At 34.8% G+C, this 18,418-nt stretch overlaps 2 protein-coding genes across 6 annotated transcripts; one reads left to right on the top strand and one right to left on the bottom strand.

Annotated features, from left to right (window-relative positions):
- Positions 1-225: 225 nt before the first annotated feature.
- On the top strand, positions 226-10,971 carry LOC110778186 (uncharacterized). 4 transcript variants are annotated; one of them, XM_021982754.2, is made up of 5 exons: positions 244-592; positions 676-752; positions 7,640-7,751; positions 8,591-8,758; positions 10,852-10,971. In XM_021982754.2, the coding sequence occupies exons 1-4, from the start codon at positions 345-347 to the stop codon at positions 8,718-8,720; spliced, it is 567 nt and encodes a 188-aa protein (XP_021838446.1). In that variant the 5' UTR covers positions 244-344; the 3' UTR covers positions 8,721-8,758; positions 10,852-10,971. The 4 variants fall into 4 exon arrangements, with proteins under 4 accessions (XP_056686147.1, XP_021838446.1, XP_056686146.1 ...); XM_056830168.1 differs by having other exon boundaries at positions 246-592; positions 10,630-10,971; XM_056830169.1 differs by lacking the exon at positions 10,852-10,971 and having other exon boundaries at positions 226-592; positions 8,470-8,608.
- LOC110778185 (protein trichome birefringence-like 37) lies at positions 10,176-18,142 on the bottom strand. Of its 2 annotated transcripts, none has more exons than XM_021982751.2 (5): positions 17,418-18,142; positions 17,015-17,186; positions 12,569-12,744; positions 11,671-11,829; positions 10,176-10,768 (listed from the first exon to the last, which is right to left on the bottom strand). In XM_021982751.2, exons 1-5 carry the CDS (start codon positions 17,825-17,827, stop codon positions 10,477-10,479), a joined length of 1,209 nt encoding a protein of 402 aa, XP_021838443.2. In that variant the 5' UTR covers positions 17,828-18,142; the 3' UTR covers positions 10,176-10,476. The 2 variants fall into 2 exon arrangements, with proteins under 2 accessions (XP_021838443.2, XP_021838444.2); XM_021982752.2 differs by lacking the exon at positions 10,176-10,768 and adding an exon at positions 11,381-11,565 and having other exon boundaries at positions 17,418-18,085.
- Between the last annotated feature and the right edge of the window lie 276 nt (positions 18,143-18,418).

The raw sequence follows: 18,418 nt of genomic DNA, 5'->3' as shown, positions 1-18,418 counted from the left end.
AGGTGTCCTAAACCGTAATTTGAAGATTGAAAATAAGAAGAACAAGCGAGAATCATGTTCTTATTTTTAGGCTATTATGGATATGGTTGTTTTAATGTGATCATTGGACCCAGTCCAAATCAAATTTTTAATCCAGTTACCAACTCAAATGACCCGTATGAGTGGTATGACAAACAACACACAATTAACATGTTTGAATCCAACCCGAATCGTCATGAATGAGATATTGAGATGTTGCATTGCTAGATCCAATTAGTTTCAGAACAAACCCAAATAATAAACCCACCCAGAATCAAATATTTGCTTTTGTTGGATGAAAGAATCAAATCTTTGTGAGTGAGACAATGACAACTTGTTCACTCCTAAATCATCTTTGTAACATTGCCTCCATTTCTATCTCATCACAAAACCCATCAGACAAATTCATCTTCAAAACCCAGCATCAAATTCGTAACAATATAAACCCTCGAATTCCACGCCCAAGTAGAATCAAAGCAGTGATGTCATTGTCAACGGAAGCTGCTGATCAAAGCGCCAAATCAATGAAGAATTTGCTCTTCGTTGAGATGGGTGTTGGTTATGATCAACATGGGTTTGTAATTATAAATTTATCTTTTTTAATTATTATGAAGCAAATTGTTAATAAATATTGCTAATGGAAAACGATGAATTCAGGCAGGATATTACTGCTGCTGCAATGCGCGCTTGCCGGGATGCGATTTCTTCCAATTCTATCCCTGCTTTTCGTAGAGGTAAACCTCTCTTATTTGAAGTGGGTTTTTGGGGTTTTTCTGGGGCCGAAGTTGTTTGTTTTAATATCCAATATTGTTCAATCTTGCACATGAATAGTAAAGCCCCTAACTGAATTAATGGTTGGTTTAAGTTAGTATTGATTATTAACTTAAAATTTTTCAATTTTTTCTTACCTGATTTTTGTGTTTTCATTTTAATCTATTGTGGAAAATGTCTGGAATTAGTGTTTTTGATATATCATGGACACCCTTTTTGTTAATGTGATTATGTGATGATTTTTGTGCTCACTGGTGCAAAATTATAGAGGTTAAACTGTTAAAGTGTTGGAAAAATTGAATTGTATTCACTGAAACAAATGTTCTACTTATGCAAAGGGGATTACACACCAACTACCTTAGAACATGTATGTAAAATAAAGGTACACCTACCAAAAAAAGAAACAAACTGCTTGTATTAAACACTGACTTAGAATATGGGAGTACATTAGAAAAACATGTGTTTATTATTGACATGCTCCCACAAGATGGACGGCCATGAGTGAGGAAAAAGAGAGGTGGAGGGTATGTGTTTGTCTGTGGAACCATCCCGGACATGAGTAGCTGAAAACGAGCATAAGTGAGGGTCTTGGATGCTTGGTAAGAGCATTGACAAAGAGTTTGATAGAAGTATGTGTGACATAAAGGACGCCAAGCTGAATTGCTCTCTGGCAAAGTGGAACTCCAAGGCAAGGTGTACTAGCCAGTAAATTACAATTGTTGAAAAAGTACGACACCTAGGTCACATTAATTCAGTATCAAACTGTCAATGGAGCAGGTAGCAAGTGCTTGTTGTTTATTGGAACTCTTGTATCCGGCCATTGGCGAGTTTACACGGGGATTAGAGTTAATAGACCATGGTTTCAACTTTCAAGTACGTATCAAAATAAATGCTTCAATGCTGTCCAGTGAGTGATCTTGTTTGGCTTATGCACAAACTGTGTGAATTTGTTGAGAATTAAAGTTAGATAAGACTGACTGGGGTTGGTAATGGGATCACCTTGAAGAAGTCCAGTGAGTGATCTTGGTTGGCTTATGCACAAATTGTGTGAATTTGTTGACAATTAAGGAGGTGTTTGGTATGATTGTTGGAAAGGAAATGGAATGGAAACAAATAAGAAGGGGAAAGGGTAAGGTTAAGTATTACCATTATTAGTTGTTTGATATATCCTAGGAAAGGAATCACTTACCTATGTTTCCCTTACTTGATGTTTGGCATGTAATAAGGATGGAATGGAAACAAAACCTAATGAAATGTATGGATGCATGGTACATATATATATACAAAATATACCCTATATAAAAATCAGTATGACATAACAAAAAACAACAATCTACAGCAACAATCTGCTAGCAACCTGTAAAAAAAATATATATATAACATTTCAATGAAGAAGCAGAAGGACCAAACTCCAAGAAACAGTAGCAAACTCCAAAGAAACAGTAGCAACAACAATTAAACTCCAAGTTTACAAAATTACTTAAATAAATCAAAGTATAAATGCGAAAACTACTGCACTTCATGGATCGGAATCAAACATGTCTTCTATTTTTTCTTGAGAAGATCTAGAACATACTGTTTCTTCAAGTTGGACGGGGCTTGATAAAATATACGAAGCTTGTGTTCTTCGGCCATGAGGGTAGTTGCAACTTCCAAAGCTTCAGAAGGAGAAATTCCATCTAACTTCATAACTTCTTCCAACACCTTGTTCACTTTATCATCCATCTTTTGCTCCCTTTCTTCAGCTTTAGACCATGCATTTGCCATAGTTCCAAGATTTGCATTAATGTCCTCAAAGATTTTCCCAAAACTTTCAGAAGTACTATGTAGAGAAGCAACTAACTCATCAACATTTTCTACTTTCTGTCCCTTTCCTTTCCCCTAGAAATCTTTCAACTTTGTTTTCTTCGATGTGGCATTATCAAACTCTTTCTTCATTGGACGCTTTAGGGATTGAGTTGTAGATTGAGTTGAATGAGTAGAATGAGTTGAATGAGTAGAATGAGTTGAATGAGTAGAATGAATGGAATGAGTGGTAGAATTCACAGCATCTTCATCACTATCGGTTGTCATAGTATTATTTGCAATCTCAATATCCATGCTATCAATAGCTCCAACAAATGACTCACTAAGGTCTCCGGTTGCTTTGTCTTTGGCATAAATTTCAGAAAGTGTCTCATAATGAGGAAAAGGTACACCATATAACCCCTTTGCTTTTTTGTGAGACTACAATTAATCAATGAAAACTAACAAGAAAATCTAGGGACAATATCAATTGCCAATAAGAACTCAAGTACAAAAGCTACTAAGACGGGCGGTTGTATAAGTGGCTTGCCTCAGCAAACCTGCGGATAGACCCTACACAGCATGCATGACAGCAGCTTAATTAAGGTATAAACACTAAACAGCAACTTAGTTAAGCTATAAACACTAAACAACATGCATGACAGCAACTTAATTAAGCTATGAACCCTAAACAGCATGCATGACAGCAACTTAATTAAGCTATAAACACTAAACAGCATGATATTGTCCCTGAGTTGTTTTGCGCTTCTTTTCTTCCCTAGACGTGCCATTTCAATAACCTAGAAGTGAAGCAATAATAATAAACATGTGACTACATAGATAAATTACAACATAAATATATCAAGGCCAAAAAATCCCAGCAACTAAAATACACTTTTCTGCACATATTTTCCATCAGACTCTTACTGCCTAATAAGTCCAGACATGAATTTCTTTATCAATGTGAATAATAAAACACAAATTCCATTTCCAGGAGTATAATTAACACTAAATCTACCTCCCATAACTCCAATAAGGCCATAATTATGAGTTAAATTAGCACAACATGTAACAATAAACTATTCAGTCAACTCAAGAAGTCTACTTATGCTTTTATTTTAGATTTATAAAATATAATTCATGTATTATTTCGAACAAACAGAAATTTGGGTTAATTTCAGCTAAATTTCAGGGATTAAATAAATTTCTCATTTACATGTTCTCAAATCAATTAAATAAGAAAAATAAATTATCAAACAGAAAATGCAATGAATATAAACAACAGAAATCAGAAATTCGCATGAAAGTAAGCTGAAAATTAGGGTTAGAATCAAAATTCTCCAACTTAAACATTTTGCACGTCTTCTTCACAACCACACAACAATAATAACATTGATAGAGAGACTTACAGTTGAATTTGACTCGAATAGCTTCTCCTTCTCTCTCTAGAACCAGAAAATTAACTCGGTGAAGCAACTGTCCAGAAATTGATAATCTGGGCAAATCCAATATCCAAAAATTGAATAAAAACAATTGATCTACTTCCAAAAACGGGGTCCAAATAATCACCAAAATCCAAAACTTATTATAAATTTGGATGAAATTATCAAAGATTTAGTCGCTAAATAAAAAAAAATGAAACAATAATCAAATAAATTGCGAAGAAGAGGCGATAAATCATACCGTTTGATCGGAAAATTGATGAAGATGAAGCGAATAACTTGTGAGATCGGCGGAGAGGGGGCGAAATTCAACAGAGAGAGAGGAGGAGATAAGAGAGAGAAAGAGAGGGAGAGAAATGGAAGCGGCGAACCATTGTTTGAGGGGAAATGGTAACTGTTACTGTAGGGTTAGCAACAGAAACAAAGTAAGGGAATTAATTACCCTTAGAAAACGGTAACTGTTACCAATCCTCTATACCAAACAAGTTATAATGGTAACCATTACTTAACTCCGTTTCCAGGCCCAAAAATCTCGGTACCAAACACCTCCTAAAGTTAGATCAGACTGATAGGGCTTGGTAATGGGATCACCTTAAAGAATGAAGGATGAGTGAGTGGCCTTGGGAGTAGGGGCGTGGGAGTAGGGGTCTCATTTAACTTCCAAATTTTGGAGCATTGGAGAAGGTCATTAATGTACTTTCGCTGGATTAGGAAGATGACTTGAGAGTGGGGAACAATTACTAAATCAAACCACCAAGGAAGATGAAGTTGCAGAATTTGTGGGTTGGAGAAAGATTTGAAGTTCTTGGTAGTTGATACCAAGCTTGTAAAGCTTGTTTCTATCCGTTTATGACTTTTCGAAGAAACATACATGAGTTGGATGAGAGGAGTTAATGATTCCGTGTTGTTGAGCAATGTATACATCTTTCGTCAAGGAATCTTGAAGGAGCGTTGTTGTCAAGGAAGGGCTTCAAGGCAGGCATTGGTTAAATCCATTTGCCATCACTTGAGCATTTCTGGGTTATATATTTTTTATTCAAAACACCCATTTACAACCCACAACATTTTGCAAAGGATATGGAGGAAAAAGGTCACATGTTGATTTCGGAGAAGAGCATCAAACTCTAACTTCATAGCTGCCTTCCACGTAGGATCTTTAAGTGTTTGGCATGTAGACTTGGAGGTGTGGGCAGATCTGCAGGTGGGCTGGGACGGGTTAGTTGCTGGTAGTTGGGACTTGGGAGGACCAGTTAGTACATGACGAATGAGAATGATGAGGCTGCACCATTCGTTAATGAAAGGAGTTGGGGTACCAGAGTCGGTTTTGGAAAGAGTGGAGAAAGATTTGGTGTTGTCGAAACTTGACATGGTGACACATGTAAACTCGATTAGTGGTGTGATCAAGAGAGCGAAATGTGCTTTGTGTGAAGGAGTAACCAACAAAAACGCAACATCTAGACTTTGGGTTGACTCTGGTTGAGCTTGTGGGAGGTGTTCGTGCACAACCAAGGATAACAAGGACATCCAAAGCAATGAACTTAGTGTAATTAGGAGGTTCGCTAAATAAAATGAGATAGGGAAAACGGTGAGGCATGGTTGAGGGGAGGGGTGTGTAATCGATGATGTCACCTTTCGGCGAAGCCATTATGGTTTGGGGTGTGCCGAAGGGAGGTAAGATGAGAGATGCCATGAGAGGTGAGACATGGAGCAAATTTTGGTATTCTCCACCATTTCGGAGTAGTAGAGAAATGACACAATATTTTTTTTTTAACTAACTTTGAAACCGGTGGAAAGTGGAAGAGGTGTCAAATTTCTTTTGGTGGGATAAAGCCAAATAAACTTGATAAAGTGATCCACAAAAATAATTTAGTGTTCAAAATCATCAAATGATAAAACTGATGCTGTCCAAACATTAGAGATAATAAAAACAAGAGGAGAAGAAGTATATGTAGATTGTGAGAAATGAGAACGGTAACTTGTGACTTCTATAGCCTAAGGATTGATAAAGAGGGGTGTCCAAGACGATGATGCCAGTCAAGAGAAAAAGCTTTTTGATAACCATATGCTTTGGGCACAGTAGTCGGAACTAGGAAGCCCATTCTTAGATTGCAGGATTATTTGGGCCTTAAATCGCTTGTTTCGGGTTACTTATCTGAAACCATGGTCTTCTCCTCCATCCCATGCAGTTCCACGTTTTTTCTGACTTAGATTCTGGTTATCTCATCTAATCTTGGGCGCAATCCTCTTTTCATCATCATTATCATCATTATCATTACCCCCATTGCCTCAAAGAGGCTCCCGCAAGAAGAGGGGTAAGGGGGGGTTGGGTGTACGCAACCTTAACCCTGCAATTGCAGAGAGGTTGTTTCCAATCGACCCAAAAGCGATAACGGGACGACAACGGGAAGACCATCTTCTACTTCATGGAAAGGAAGCGAAGAGGTTTTAAGAGCCATTTACAGCCAAAAGAACAAATGAATATTTGGCTCCATCGGAAATGGACATAAGACCATCTTCAGCGCAATCCTCTTTTCTGGAGCTGTTAAAAACAAGGACTTGGTAGTTACTACTCCATCAACTGATTCAGAGTATTGGGCTCACACTAACGAAATCATTTGGTTCAGTTCACTCCTACATGAAACTTGGTGTCAAACTTCCTTAAAACCTAAGTATCATTTACTGTGATAGTCTCCTGCTTTTCACTCATGCATGAAGTGTCTTGTCTTGGTTTGACGACCATCTTCCTGAAACTTTTAGCAAGCTTCTTTCTTTGCTTGTTTTTAGCTACTCATATTCAAGTTTGGACTCACCGCATGGCCATCCTTCTTGTGAGGGTATGTTGAAGATAACCACATGTTTTCCAATTGTGTTTACCAAGTCAGTGTTTATTAGTGTAACATTTTTTTTTGTTACATGGTATTGGGTAGTTCCTAGCAAGTATTATTAGAGTGTAAATCCTCTTTAAATATGATGTACATTTGCTCCAGTAAGGTATACTAAATTATTTTAAACGCGTAATCTCTTGATTCACACTATTTTCTGGCTTGAAAATGCATCACCGCATGTGCTTTGAGGGGCTTGTATATGAAACAGGTTAGCCTTTGGGAATTGATTACAGCCTAAAGATGTTAGCTTTACATGCTGGTGCTTTGATTACTCTTCATACTTTATAGAGTGAGCATGCAAAAAACACTCTTATAACTTGAAAGTGCTCAGAATTGATTGTCTCATTGCCAATTTTGGGTTTATTATCCTATTAATCTCTTTAGATAATCAGGTTTGTGATTTCAGACTGTTCTACAAGTCAAGGATTTTATACAGTGAAAAGATGTGAAGAAAATGAAGCAAACAATTGATGTTTGGTCTTGTAGAAAATTACACTAGCTGCAAGTTTCGTTTGACAACCATGCTAATGACCCACCTCTCTTCCTGGTTATGGGAACTGACAACATGAAATGCATTTGTCGTATATCATGAGTGACTTTGAAAACTCCCTATGTGTATGAACTGCAACTGTATTAATTCAGCGTTGTGAATTCATAGATTTCTGAACTTCTTGATTTTCGTAAATATGATTGACAATATCTTTTTCCTTACAAGGTACACTGTTAATTTGATTGTAGGGTCTATACCAGGTGTTTCATTTGAGCAAATGAAACTGCAAATTAAGCTTGGAGTACCCCGATGTCTTCAACAATCTCTGGACATCGAGAAGGTCAAATCTGTGTTTCCATAGTAAGTACTTCCTCAGTTCCTCCGGTGTACCATAGACGTTAGGCACTACTCATGTACCCACTTTGACTTCTGGTTATTTATACCTAAGTAAAAACATAGGCATGTGAGATCTTGTTCGATTTGTCTCAATATACATATTCATAAAGATCAACCTTTATAATTTTACTGATACTTAATAAAAGATATTATGGTCAAACTTGTACGGTGGAAAACATCAAATTCAATTGGTACGACTAAAAAATCGGAAGACGTATTAATATTTCAACTTCAGTACTTGCTTTTGACATAGTCATCTAACATATGAAGTATGAAATGCATTCCTAGTTTCCTGCTTGCTAAGTACGAAGTATAGTTGTTATGTTAGGTCTGGCTTAGCTTCCTTCAATTTTATTCTCTATACATAGGCAACACTTTGGGGAATTTCGTGCGAAATGAAGCCCGAGCTTTCTACTATCTGCTAACTTATGACTTCTGATTTCTGGTTACCTGGGTATTAACTGAGTTTTAAAGACATAAGAAGAAAATTTAAATGCCTTTTTCTAATAGTAATTTCAATACTGAGGAACTGAGAAGTTGACTGTTGTAGGATATGCGAATTCCATGTTCCCATCACAAATGCTAAAGTTTGGCTTGTATGTTGTATGTATACAGTATACAATTGTAATTTGGATCTGGTTCCAACAGACTGACTTGTGTTTGCATTCTATCGGTTTTCCAGTGTTTTCTAAATTTGATGTAATAGCAGAAATGCGGTGTCACAAGCTTAAACAAGTTTCAAATGTCACTGATAGTACATTTTGTCTCTCCAACTTCCCATTCATTGTTTTCTGTAACCGCAGTGGAAAAATCCTCGATGTTGAAGTTGTTGATGGGGGACTCATATGCTCAAGTGGTGTTCATGTGGAAGAAATGGGAGATAAGAATGATGACTGTTACATTGTTAATGCGGCGGTTTATGTTGGTTACTAAGAACTATGTATTCTCGTCTGGCCTTTTGATGTTCTGAGGTTAGTTGTCGATTGACATCTTGTTATGAAACATTTAATAGGTTTTCCTGGAACTACTTTAACATATATGCATATATTTGTTTACACGCGTTTTAGGGTTGGAAAATGAAGCTACTAGGGCCTCATATCATTGAACTGTATGATATTTCTTATGGATTGGCCACATTTCATTTTCTAGTATTCTTTTGGTAACCATGGTAGATCTGTGATTATTTACCGTCATTCTTCGTATACCTGTGCCAAATGATATATTTCTTGCATCTTGTTGGTATTGTTGTGAAATTTTGACATGTTAGTAAATGATCAGCTTTCCTCTTTCTGACGTCGTTCCTCTTTGCATTGGTAAGAAAGTCAAAGTCCCAAAAATAAATAATAATTAAAAAAAATCCACAGTACATTGACTAATTCTTTATACTTCACAAGATTCAAGAACAATGAAAGCATAAAATAGCTTCATGTACTTGATCAACAAACTTTAAGTTCTGTTTACAATCATTAATCGGCCTTGTTCATGTTCATGACAAAAGGGAAAGAAAACAAAAGAGGGAACATCATACTCTTAATTATACCCAATCCATCCTATAATAGTTGTGAATTTAAGGGGAAATAAATCAATAAGGACAATTCTTTGATACATTCTCAACAACCTCTTTTATGTACATACTATTTTACCCAATTCTGTATGGATGTTTTATTCATTTTAGTGTATAGAAAGTTTGGGGACATCTCGAAATAGAAAGTTTGAGATGCAGGGAGTACACTTGTTATTGTATAAAGGATTATAGACTCTGACAACTCCCCCCCACCCTGGTTTCAATATAGGGAAAAAATATGCTTTGTTTGTATTATATTTACTGTAGTAGCTTGTAAGTGTTGAAGATTATGAAGAGAGTCTCAAACAGTCTTCTAGATAAGTATGAAGCCGATGAGGCAGGAAAAATGCCTCTGACACCTCCTTCATCATTTCTGGATGTATTTCTGGATACATTTCTGGTCACTTGAGGGGATCTGCAATAGAAATGAAACCATTTATAGACAGTTGGAATAGAGTGTTGATTTCTGCAAATCCTTACTATTTTCTCCCCTGCCCTTTTTTCCCTTATATGATAGGGGGTTTGAAGGTACTTCAGTAAGCAATCTGTTTGTAGATGATGCCTTTTATAATTAAGCAATATAAAGTGATTCTGTTTGGTCAAAATTTTGAGCTGTGACAAAATTTCTGCTGCTGGTTATGGTTCAAACTTCAATTGCCAGAGTCAATACACATCCACCCTTATTTGCTAGTCTTTTTGTTCGGAAAATGTCATGATTGATTGTTAATAACTATTATGAGCTATGCGAGATATAGCTGGGAGATACATCCTAAAAATTGATATGCTGAAACTTAAATTTGAATATTTTTTTTCTGACAATAGAGTGGGAATCAAATGAGATATTTTCTGTATTGCACCTTTGGAACATACATGATATATCTATATGAACATAATATTGTCACTAATCCTTTGTGAGAGCAACATATCAATCTAGGAAAATCAATTTCTTACCGAGATACACCTATGAACTCCTTATTTCTTATGGAGCATCAACAATATCTTTTTTTCTTTCTATTTCCTCCCCCCTTTACCTTTTCTACCATCTTAATGATTTGATAGTTAACAAACTTAAAATAGAAATCTAAAGAAAGAACAAAAAGACTTTGTTCAGTGTGAGGTGGAAATTCACATGAGTAGAGCGGCATATAAAAGTTCATTCCAGGTGTCTGGTAATCCAGGGAGACACCAGTGGCTGCAGTCTATGCCAGAGTGATCGCCACTGTAAGTCTCAGGATGAGCATCTTTCCTTAGTTGTGATAATGTTGTAATGTCAAGCAGGTAAGCTGGTTTCTTCATTGTGCTGATTACTCTTCTCACTATGTCTGCTGCTGGAGGTGAGCCTGCTGGGTATATTGAACCTGACAGTGGTTCTGCTTCCCCACTACAGCTCTTTGAGGCCCCATGCCATTCTCTGGGACTGTCATACAGGAAAACACTTGCATTAGCGATTTATAAGCACTTTAATCTGTAATCTGATCACAATATATCTGTTTTTTTTAGGGAATATCTGATCAAGAACAAGATTCCAGCAGAGTGATTGTTTGGTAGTAATAATAATTGCAATGGTTGGTTGATTGATAGTGGTTTACAGAAAATAATTTGAAAAGATTTTAGGAATGATATTTCAGAAGATTTTGGTATTATCATACACATGAATACTTAACTAATTGTCTGTTGGTTCAGTGGTGATTGAGGCTGAACTTGGTAGGAAGGACCTTGTGTTCGATCCCCCGCAACAACAATTGGGAGGGGAATGAAACCTATCCACTCAGAACTCGTCCCGAATCCGGATTAACCCTAAGGTGAATCGGGTGATACACCAAAAAAAAATATAAAAAAAACACATGAATACTTAACAGACATGAGTGTCCTTGAGAATATGACTCATTTGCCCCCTGTTCCTTCCCAGGTGGTCTAAGTGGGGGGATATGATGTTGCTAATGCCCCGGCTACAAGATGAACAATGTATTGTTGTACTAATACATTCCCTCATTTCATATTCATATTCCCTTTTGGTATCTGCTGTTGCATTTCTAATAAGTAAAAGGAAGAAACAGAAAGTGAGTGATGGATGATTCTTGTTGATCTGCTGCTGTGCTCTTAAATATGTAGGGTACATAACTAAACATAGTTGCCTGTAGTGTAATCGTGTAGATCTGTCCATGAGCTGGTGGGCCGGCCAGTTTAGGGCAGCTTCTCACTTGAACTGGCCCACTGTTTAATAGTATTACACTATTACTAGAATAAAGGAAACATGCAGTTTATGGTTGATAAATGATTATCAAGCAAATAACTAAGTAGAAAGTCATAGTATCTTACTTGTAATGGGTGGGAGATATGCCCTGGAAAAACACTCTGGTTTTGGTTGGATCAACATTGTCATCAACCCATTTAGCCCACGTTGTTAACGCTTTGCCGAAGGCGGTTAGTCGGTCCATATCCTTGTAAACTTTGGGCCCGTCTTGCATATAATCCCATCTGCATATATCACAATCAACAATTACTAACATAATAATTAATATTAGAGACCTAGAATTAAATAAGCTTTTTATGGATTTATATTTAGTTTAACTCTTTATTACTAGCATTTATTATTAAAAACTGGGACTGGCCAAGTCAAACAACCTTAGTTAACACAATTAAGGACATGATAAATAGATACGAGTATTATCTACTTCTCTTTGTTCAGAATTAGTTGTCAATTTTTTGTCACAACTAACACAAATAAGGATGTGATAATATTGTACAAATATGCCATTTCTGGTAAAGCACTATTTTCAATCTTTTCCCAGCCACTTTATTTTTATAAATTGGCTAACATATGAAAGAACCAGTGGTAATGCATCACAGTGCATGATTTTTTTATATGTATATTATAATTTTATAAAAGAAAGGTCTTTCAAAGTATGTAGTAGTAGTAGTAATTTCTTAATAAAGATTAAGTAAAATAGTAAATGAAAAGGTTTTATATTTTTGGTATAAAAGAAACTTTTCTCTAGAAATAGTTGTTTTGTTTTTCATTTAAATAAATTTTAGTAAGGAAACAATAGATATTTTACAAACACCTCAAGTGTTACCTTATATAATACGGAGTAGAGATTTAATCATAAGCCATTATTATTTCGGGGTAAGAAAAATGTCATTAATTTTCCGGATTATCCTAAAATAAAATACGAGAGTAGCAATTTTAGACGACATGAGTTTAGTAAGAAGTTACCCTTGTGAAGCTCCAGTGTGAAGCCACCAATGCCATGAATTGAAGATGAGTACATCCATGTCTTTCCAAGAACTGCCTCCTTCAATAGAGCCCAAATTCAGAACCCTTCCAATTGGTTGTTTAATTATGTCTACTATGTAAGTTGTGTGATATAGTTGCACACTCACCCCGTATTCCTGCATCATTCACCACGATTATAAGCTTAGGCAATCAAATGTACGTTTCAATAGAATTTACCACAATTAGGATAAAACTATCTAACATTAATTTTGTCATCATATGAAGTAATTGTTCGAGTAAATTAAGTTCTTGGTTAATGTAAGGGGTTCACTATTCAATCTCTTTGATTGTCAAAAATACCAAATCAAATGACATTTTCGTAAATAAATTGAAAACATATGGAATATAATCAAATACTTCATATTAAATATACAGTCTAATGGAATGTTTTTAAAAAGAGAAAAGTAAATACATTATAGACTGTATATTTAACATTCCAATTATGTATTCATTCAATTTAATTACAACAATGCCACTTAATTTACAAATTCGTGAATCAAGGAGAATGTCCACAAAATTATCTAATATAAGATCTAGATGTTTGGAAAAAGGTTCTTAATTCTCCACATGGTTAATGACATGAGCATGTTCCTCTTCATTGCTTGTTGGATTGAAAGAATGTTGTTGATTTTGAGGAACAAAAAATTGCATACTTAAAAATATGGCTTGTTGGATTGAAAGAATGTTCTTGATTGTGAGGAACAAAGAATTGCATACTTAAAAATATGAGTAAATCGATTACAACATTTGTACTACTAAAGAAGTGGAGTAATCGGGTCGTACGGTGTCGGCATTAGTGTTTATCAATTGTGTATATACAACCAACTACTAGTACTAGTCATAACTTAATACGGAGTACGTAGTACCACTTAACATAGTACGATAACAATTATTAGTGTAATCGGAGACTGAGAGGACCACTTGAGCACATTAGTGATCATCCCACTATACCAGTAGATCATCAATCGAGTGGTAATGTATGTATTATACTACCACTTTCAAACAATCACTTTCGATCAGCCCATTAGTGTTTGTCTGTTAGCTTTTTATGTTAACGGCCACTATGAGCTGAGCTATACCAAAATACTAATGGCCTGTTTGACAATTGGCCGTTCACAGTTGGTTGGTGGTTGTTTTACTTGCCTTGTTTGAACGATTATTTTGGCTGGCTTTTATATTGGTTGTTTGACCGCAAATTTTCTAAAAATGTATTTGGTAAAATTGGTTGTTGGGCTACTAAAAGTAATTAGCAAAATGAAAAGCCAACAACCAATGTAAAAAGCCACTCCTACTAGCTTTTATGTTTTGACGGAAAAGCCGGCTTTTTAGCCAAGGAAAACGTCATTTACCAAACATGTATTATTGGTTGTTTGACTACATAAAAATAAATAAAAAATTAAAAAAAAATAAAAAAATCAAAAGTCAATAAAAAAAACCAACAAAAAGCCCGTTACCAAACAGACCCTAAATTTATCACAATCAATCGAACAAACTTTTGTTTGGCTTTGTTATAAGCTTTATGCGATAGTAATTATAAATTTTCGGAATATCTTCTTTAGTTCTTTTATTCTCTTCACCTTACAAAAATAAGTTTTACGTCTAACTTATAAGTTGAAAATAAATTGCAATCATGTTTTATCAGGTCAACAAGTTTCAATCATATCCTATTAGGTCAACAAGTTTCAATCAAGTCCTATAAATTGACTCCCTCTCTCCAGCCCAGGTTACTATCTTACAATTGAGACTGATCATGTCCAATAAGTTCCAATGAGATCTTATAAGTTAAATCTCTTCAATTTACTCTCATACAATTAGTTTTTATCAGGGATGATCACATTCTATCAAATTAATTAAGTTTAATCAATTCAATAATTCAGATAAGTTCAGGTTTCATCGAATAAAGAGAAAACAACCTAATTAAACCTCCTAAGAGCAAGTACTATTAAATCAAATCAATTACTAAAAGATGGAAGTACATGAAGTATCACAAAATAAACAAACTACGTATATGAAATTCTTCGAATGATTGTGAATTATTGATGGGGGATGCAGCTTTAGACAAAAAGGTAGAAAGCAAAGGCTGTTAATAATGTGTTAGGATACAGTGGATTGTAGCACAAATGAATAGTGGACCTAACTTCATTTCCGTTTTTAGCTGTCCTACATGTTACTATGCTTCCCTTTTTATATTTGTCGGCAGTGCATATAGTGTGTAAGTGTGTTACTACTATAAACTTGTTTTTTTTTTTTTTGGTAATTTGTATTTGCATGAATTGTATATTTGTTAAAAAGTAATTTGCAACTTATGTTATCAAATCATGGAAGTTGCTTTTGTCTATATAGTAATGGTGCTATTACCCTGTAATACCATATTGCATAGAGAGCTCACACGTCTTTTTTAGTGGATTTTCGACACACTTTATGAAAAATTGTACTCCACGTTTTAGAGGATTTTAGTAGACGATAATAAATGACTATAATATGAGCAGCAGTGACATTGTAACTTATAGTTTGTACTCTGTTAGAAATTTTGTAAAAGAGAGATCCAAGTCGATGATGTTCATGGTAATGAAATAATTTTTACACTTAAAATTGTTATTCTGTATATATTTCTATCAACGCTCGGTACAAAATTACCTCAAAAGTGAAATTTAGAGGGTAAACAAATAATATAACATTGTATGGCTATATAACATAGATCGAATTCCCTTACATATATACGTAGAATCATTAATGTTGGGATACTAAACGAACCATTAAAGCAATTTCGGGTAACAAGGGCATTTAGGACATGCCCTTAAATTCTAATATTGTATGGCTAGGACTAAAACAACACCCTTCTCGAACCCCTTATATTCTTTTATGCACACAACAATGATAAGTTGGTTGGGTCTACCATGTTATCAAAGCTAAGCTACACAATTTAGTTAGAAGCAACATTATATTGCTTCATATGACATCTTCTATAATAATATCGGATGCACGAGTATTTCGCACTTCAAAATCATGTCCATTTTTTATCTCTTATTCGTGGTGGAATTTAAAGTATACCAATAACTACATATTGGAGAATAAAGTTATTCTTTTAGCGACTAATAGCAGCCAAAATAGATTATACTTTCTCTCTTTCTTTTTGGCACTATTTACGTTTTTTTTTTATATATTCTTTGGAATTTACAGGTAAAGAAATACATAAGTTGTACATGTGAGATTCAGTAGGTAGACTATTAGACTATCATACGCAATTATGCATAAAATACTCCGCAATTATTTGTATAAGGTAATTATTTGTATGTCTCCTAAGAGACGGCTATAATTAACAATGGTAAAATATAACTATTTTGTAAGAAGCCGATATTATAGATAAGTCCGTCTTTTTTTTTATTTGATTGAAAAGTACGTAGCACAACTATTTGGGAAAAGTTAATTTTATGAATGAGACCGTTGTATATATGTAGTATAAGTTTTTGTATCAAAACTAAATCCCATATCCATTATTATCTTTAATGATTCTATATACTCTAAATTTTAAAAGAGCCCATATTATTAGGGTAGACAGACTAGAGAGTAGAGACGTAAACTTTTGACTATGATTATAAAATAGAAAAAACAAGATTAATATGCTAAGGACAGCGTTAATCAAAGCTCTTGTTCCTCGGATTAATATAAGAAGGAAAAACAGAATTAATATGCCAAGGACAACGTTAATTAAGCTTTTGCACCTCGGATTTTTACCTGACTTTTAGCCAGGGAGAAATTCAATAAACGACAGTGTTGCAACCTTATGATTGAAGCATTAAAAGATACATAATTTACCAATATAACCCCAAACATTTTATTTTTCTAGGGTAAACATGTTAGAGTTATCAAAATAATTGGATAAAAATTTCCCTAATACAATAAATTTAATGTACACCGAATTCGTCAACACCTTTTAAATTTATCAGTATGTTGTGATTTGTGGTGCATAATAAGTTAACCATATTTCATATTTCATATTGATTTTGTTTTTTGGATGCAAGCTATATTTATATTTCGTATTTTTGAGATTATGGGAAACGCCTATAACACGAGTAATGTTTGGTTTTAGTACCCATGGAGTGGAGGGAGTACTCCGTAGTGATCATTGGCGTATTCACGTTTATCTACATCACTATCGTTTATGACTCGTTATACCAAACCGTTAATTTTTTTTATTACCCGTAAATGTAATAGACAAAACTTTTTATATAATTGAAAGGACTCCGTAACTGATTGTAGTAAATCACTATCAATACACATCATCTAATAATTTTAGACAGCAAAGTCGCAAAAGCAAACTTTAAAGTAATTCTTTTTTTTTAAAAAAAAAAAAAAAAAAAAAAGAAAAGGGAAAAGTGAACTAACCTCAAAATTGACAGAGTAAACAACGCCCTTCTTCCCCACTGAATACTTAACTTGTGGCGCCGACGCATGAACCATACAAGTTAACGAGTTCCATTGATTCAAACTCAGTGAGTCACCCACAAACATTATCGTCTTCCCTCTAAAACTCGTCAAAAATTCCACCCCGTCAAATCTGCCAACATTACGCCACCCACTCATTATTATTCATATGACGGTCTATAGTGTAATTTGAACTAGAAACGTGACAAAACTGACTGATTCCCGGACAAATACCCGTCATCATAGCATAATGTGGGTTAGTACAAACAAATACTTAATTCTTTTATTAATACAAGTTATAAATACAAGTTATAAATGGGGTGGGGGATTTCGAACTTCAAACCTCATTGGTACAAATACATACCTGGGAAGAGTGCAGCCATCAGGAACCCAAGAGTACTGAAGGAACAATTTATCGGGTCGACCATATTTAAGGCAATCGAATTCCGGGTTAAGAAAGGGGCAAGTTGAGATATCATACAAAGGGGAAGAAGAAGAAGAAGAAGAAGAAGAAGAAGAAGCAGCATTGATATTGAAAACCCATTTTCCTTGGAACAAATTGCAGCTACCCATTTGTTGCCTTCCTTTTAAATGGGTGCCATTTTTGTTAGAATGGTGATTTTGGTGACGAGGTTTTTGTTGTTTAATTTGTGGTTTATGGTGATAAAGTGCCAAACTTTGTTGAAAAACAGAGGAAAACAGAGTCAAATTTAAGATTAAGAAGAAGAATAAATGAGGGATTTTATTAATCTTCATTTTATTCTTCTTCTTCATTGAACACTCAAGTTGTAGTGATAGTATAATAGTTTATGGTAATATAAAAAGTTGTGTTTTTTTGGTATTTTGAGGTTTTTATAGAGGTCGGAATTTTGGGATTTTGTTTTGCTTTTTTGTTTTTGAATTATTTTAATTGGATGGAATTTTCACGGATTCACATGTTATGTTTGGTAGGAGAGACAATGATGATTAATTTATTTAAAATGGGAATTTTTAATATTAATTACTCATGTAAGACTATATTTGGGAGGGTGTGACTTGTGAGTTGGGAAAGTGTTTTGAAGAAAATTTTGGAATTGTATGAAGTTATGTTGTGTGGGGGAGATCAGAGATGGCGTGGGATTCAATCCCACGGGCCGTCAAAACACCCCGTCTTTGCTGCTGTTTACCACTACCTCTATAGTGTCTTTTCATGGGGTACACATCGACGCACTATACCGGCCATTATGTGTATTTTATTAGGAGTCACATGTTAACTGTTACACATATTAATAAAAGCTACCCTCTCTGTCTATTTTTGTTTTGTATTTTTCACGCGTTTTAATGATTAATTAATTTGCATTGAGATTCCTCAATTTTTTTTTATTG

This window comes from Spinacia oleracea, chromosome 5, assembly GCF_020520425.1.
Source record: "Spinacia oleracea cultivar Varoflay chromosome 5, BTI_SOV_V1, whole genome shotgun sequence".
NCBI lineage: Eukaryota > Viridiplantae > Streptophyta > Magnoliopsida > Caryophyllales > Amaranthaceae > Spinacia > Spinacia oleracea.
Note: the sequence above shows the minus strand (reverse complement) of the source record. Positions and strands in the feature narration are given on the sequence as shown.

Coding starts and splice junctions, on each gene's coding strand:
- LOC110778186 (XM_021982754.2), top strand. CDS start 345: ATGACAACTTGTTCACTCCTAAATCATCTTTGTAACATTGCCTCCATT. Junction 593..675: donor GTTGGTTATGATCAACATGG/GTTTGTAATTAT, acceptor CGATGAATTCAG/GCAGGATATTACTGCTGCTG. Junction 753..7,639: donor TATCCCTGCTTTTCGTAGAG/GTAAACCTCTCT, acceptor ATTTGATTGTAG/GGTCTATACCAGGTGTTTCA.
- LOC110778185 (XM_021982751.2), bottom strand. CDS start 17,827: ATGAAGAAGAAGAATAAAATGAAGATTAATAAAATCCCTCATTTATTC. Junction 12,745..17,014: donor TTTACTCTGTCAATTTTGAG/GTTAGTTCACTT, acceptor TGAATGATGCAG/GAATACGGGGTGAGTGTGCA. Junction 11,830..12,568: donor CACACTGGAGCTTCACAAGG/GTAACTTCTTAC, acceptor TGATATATGCAG/ATGGGATTATATGCAAGACG.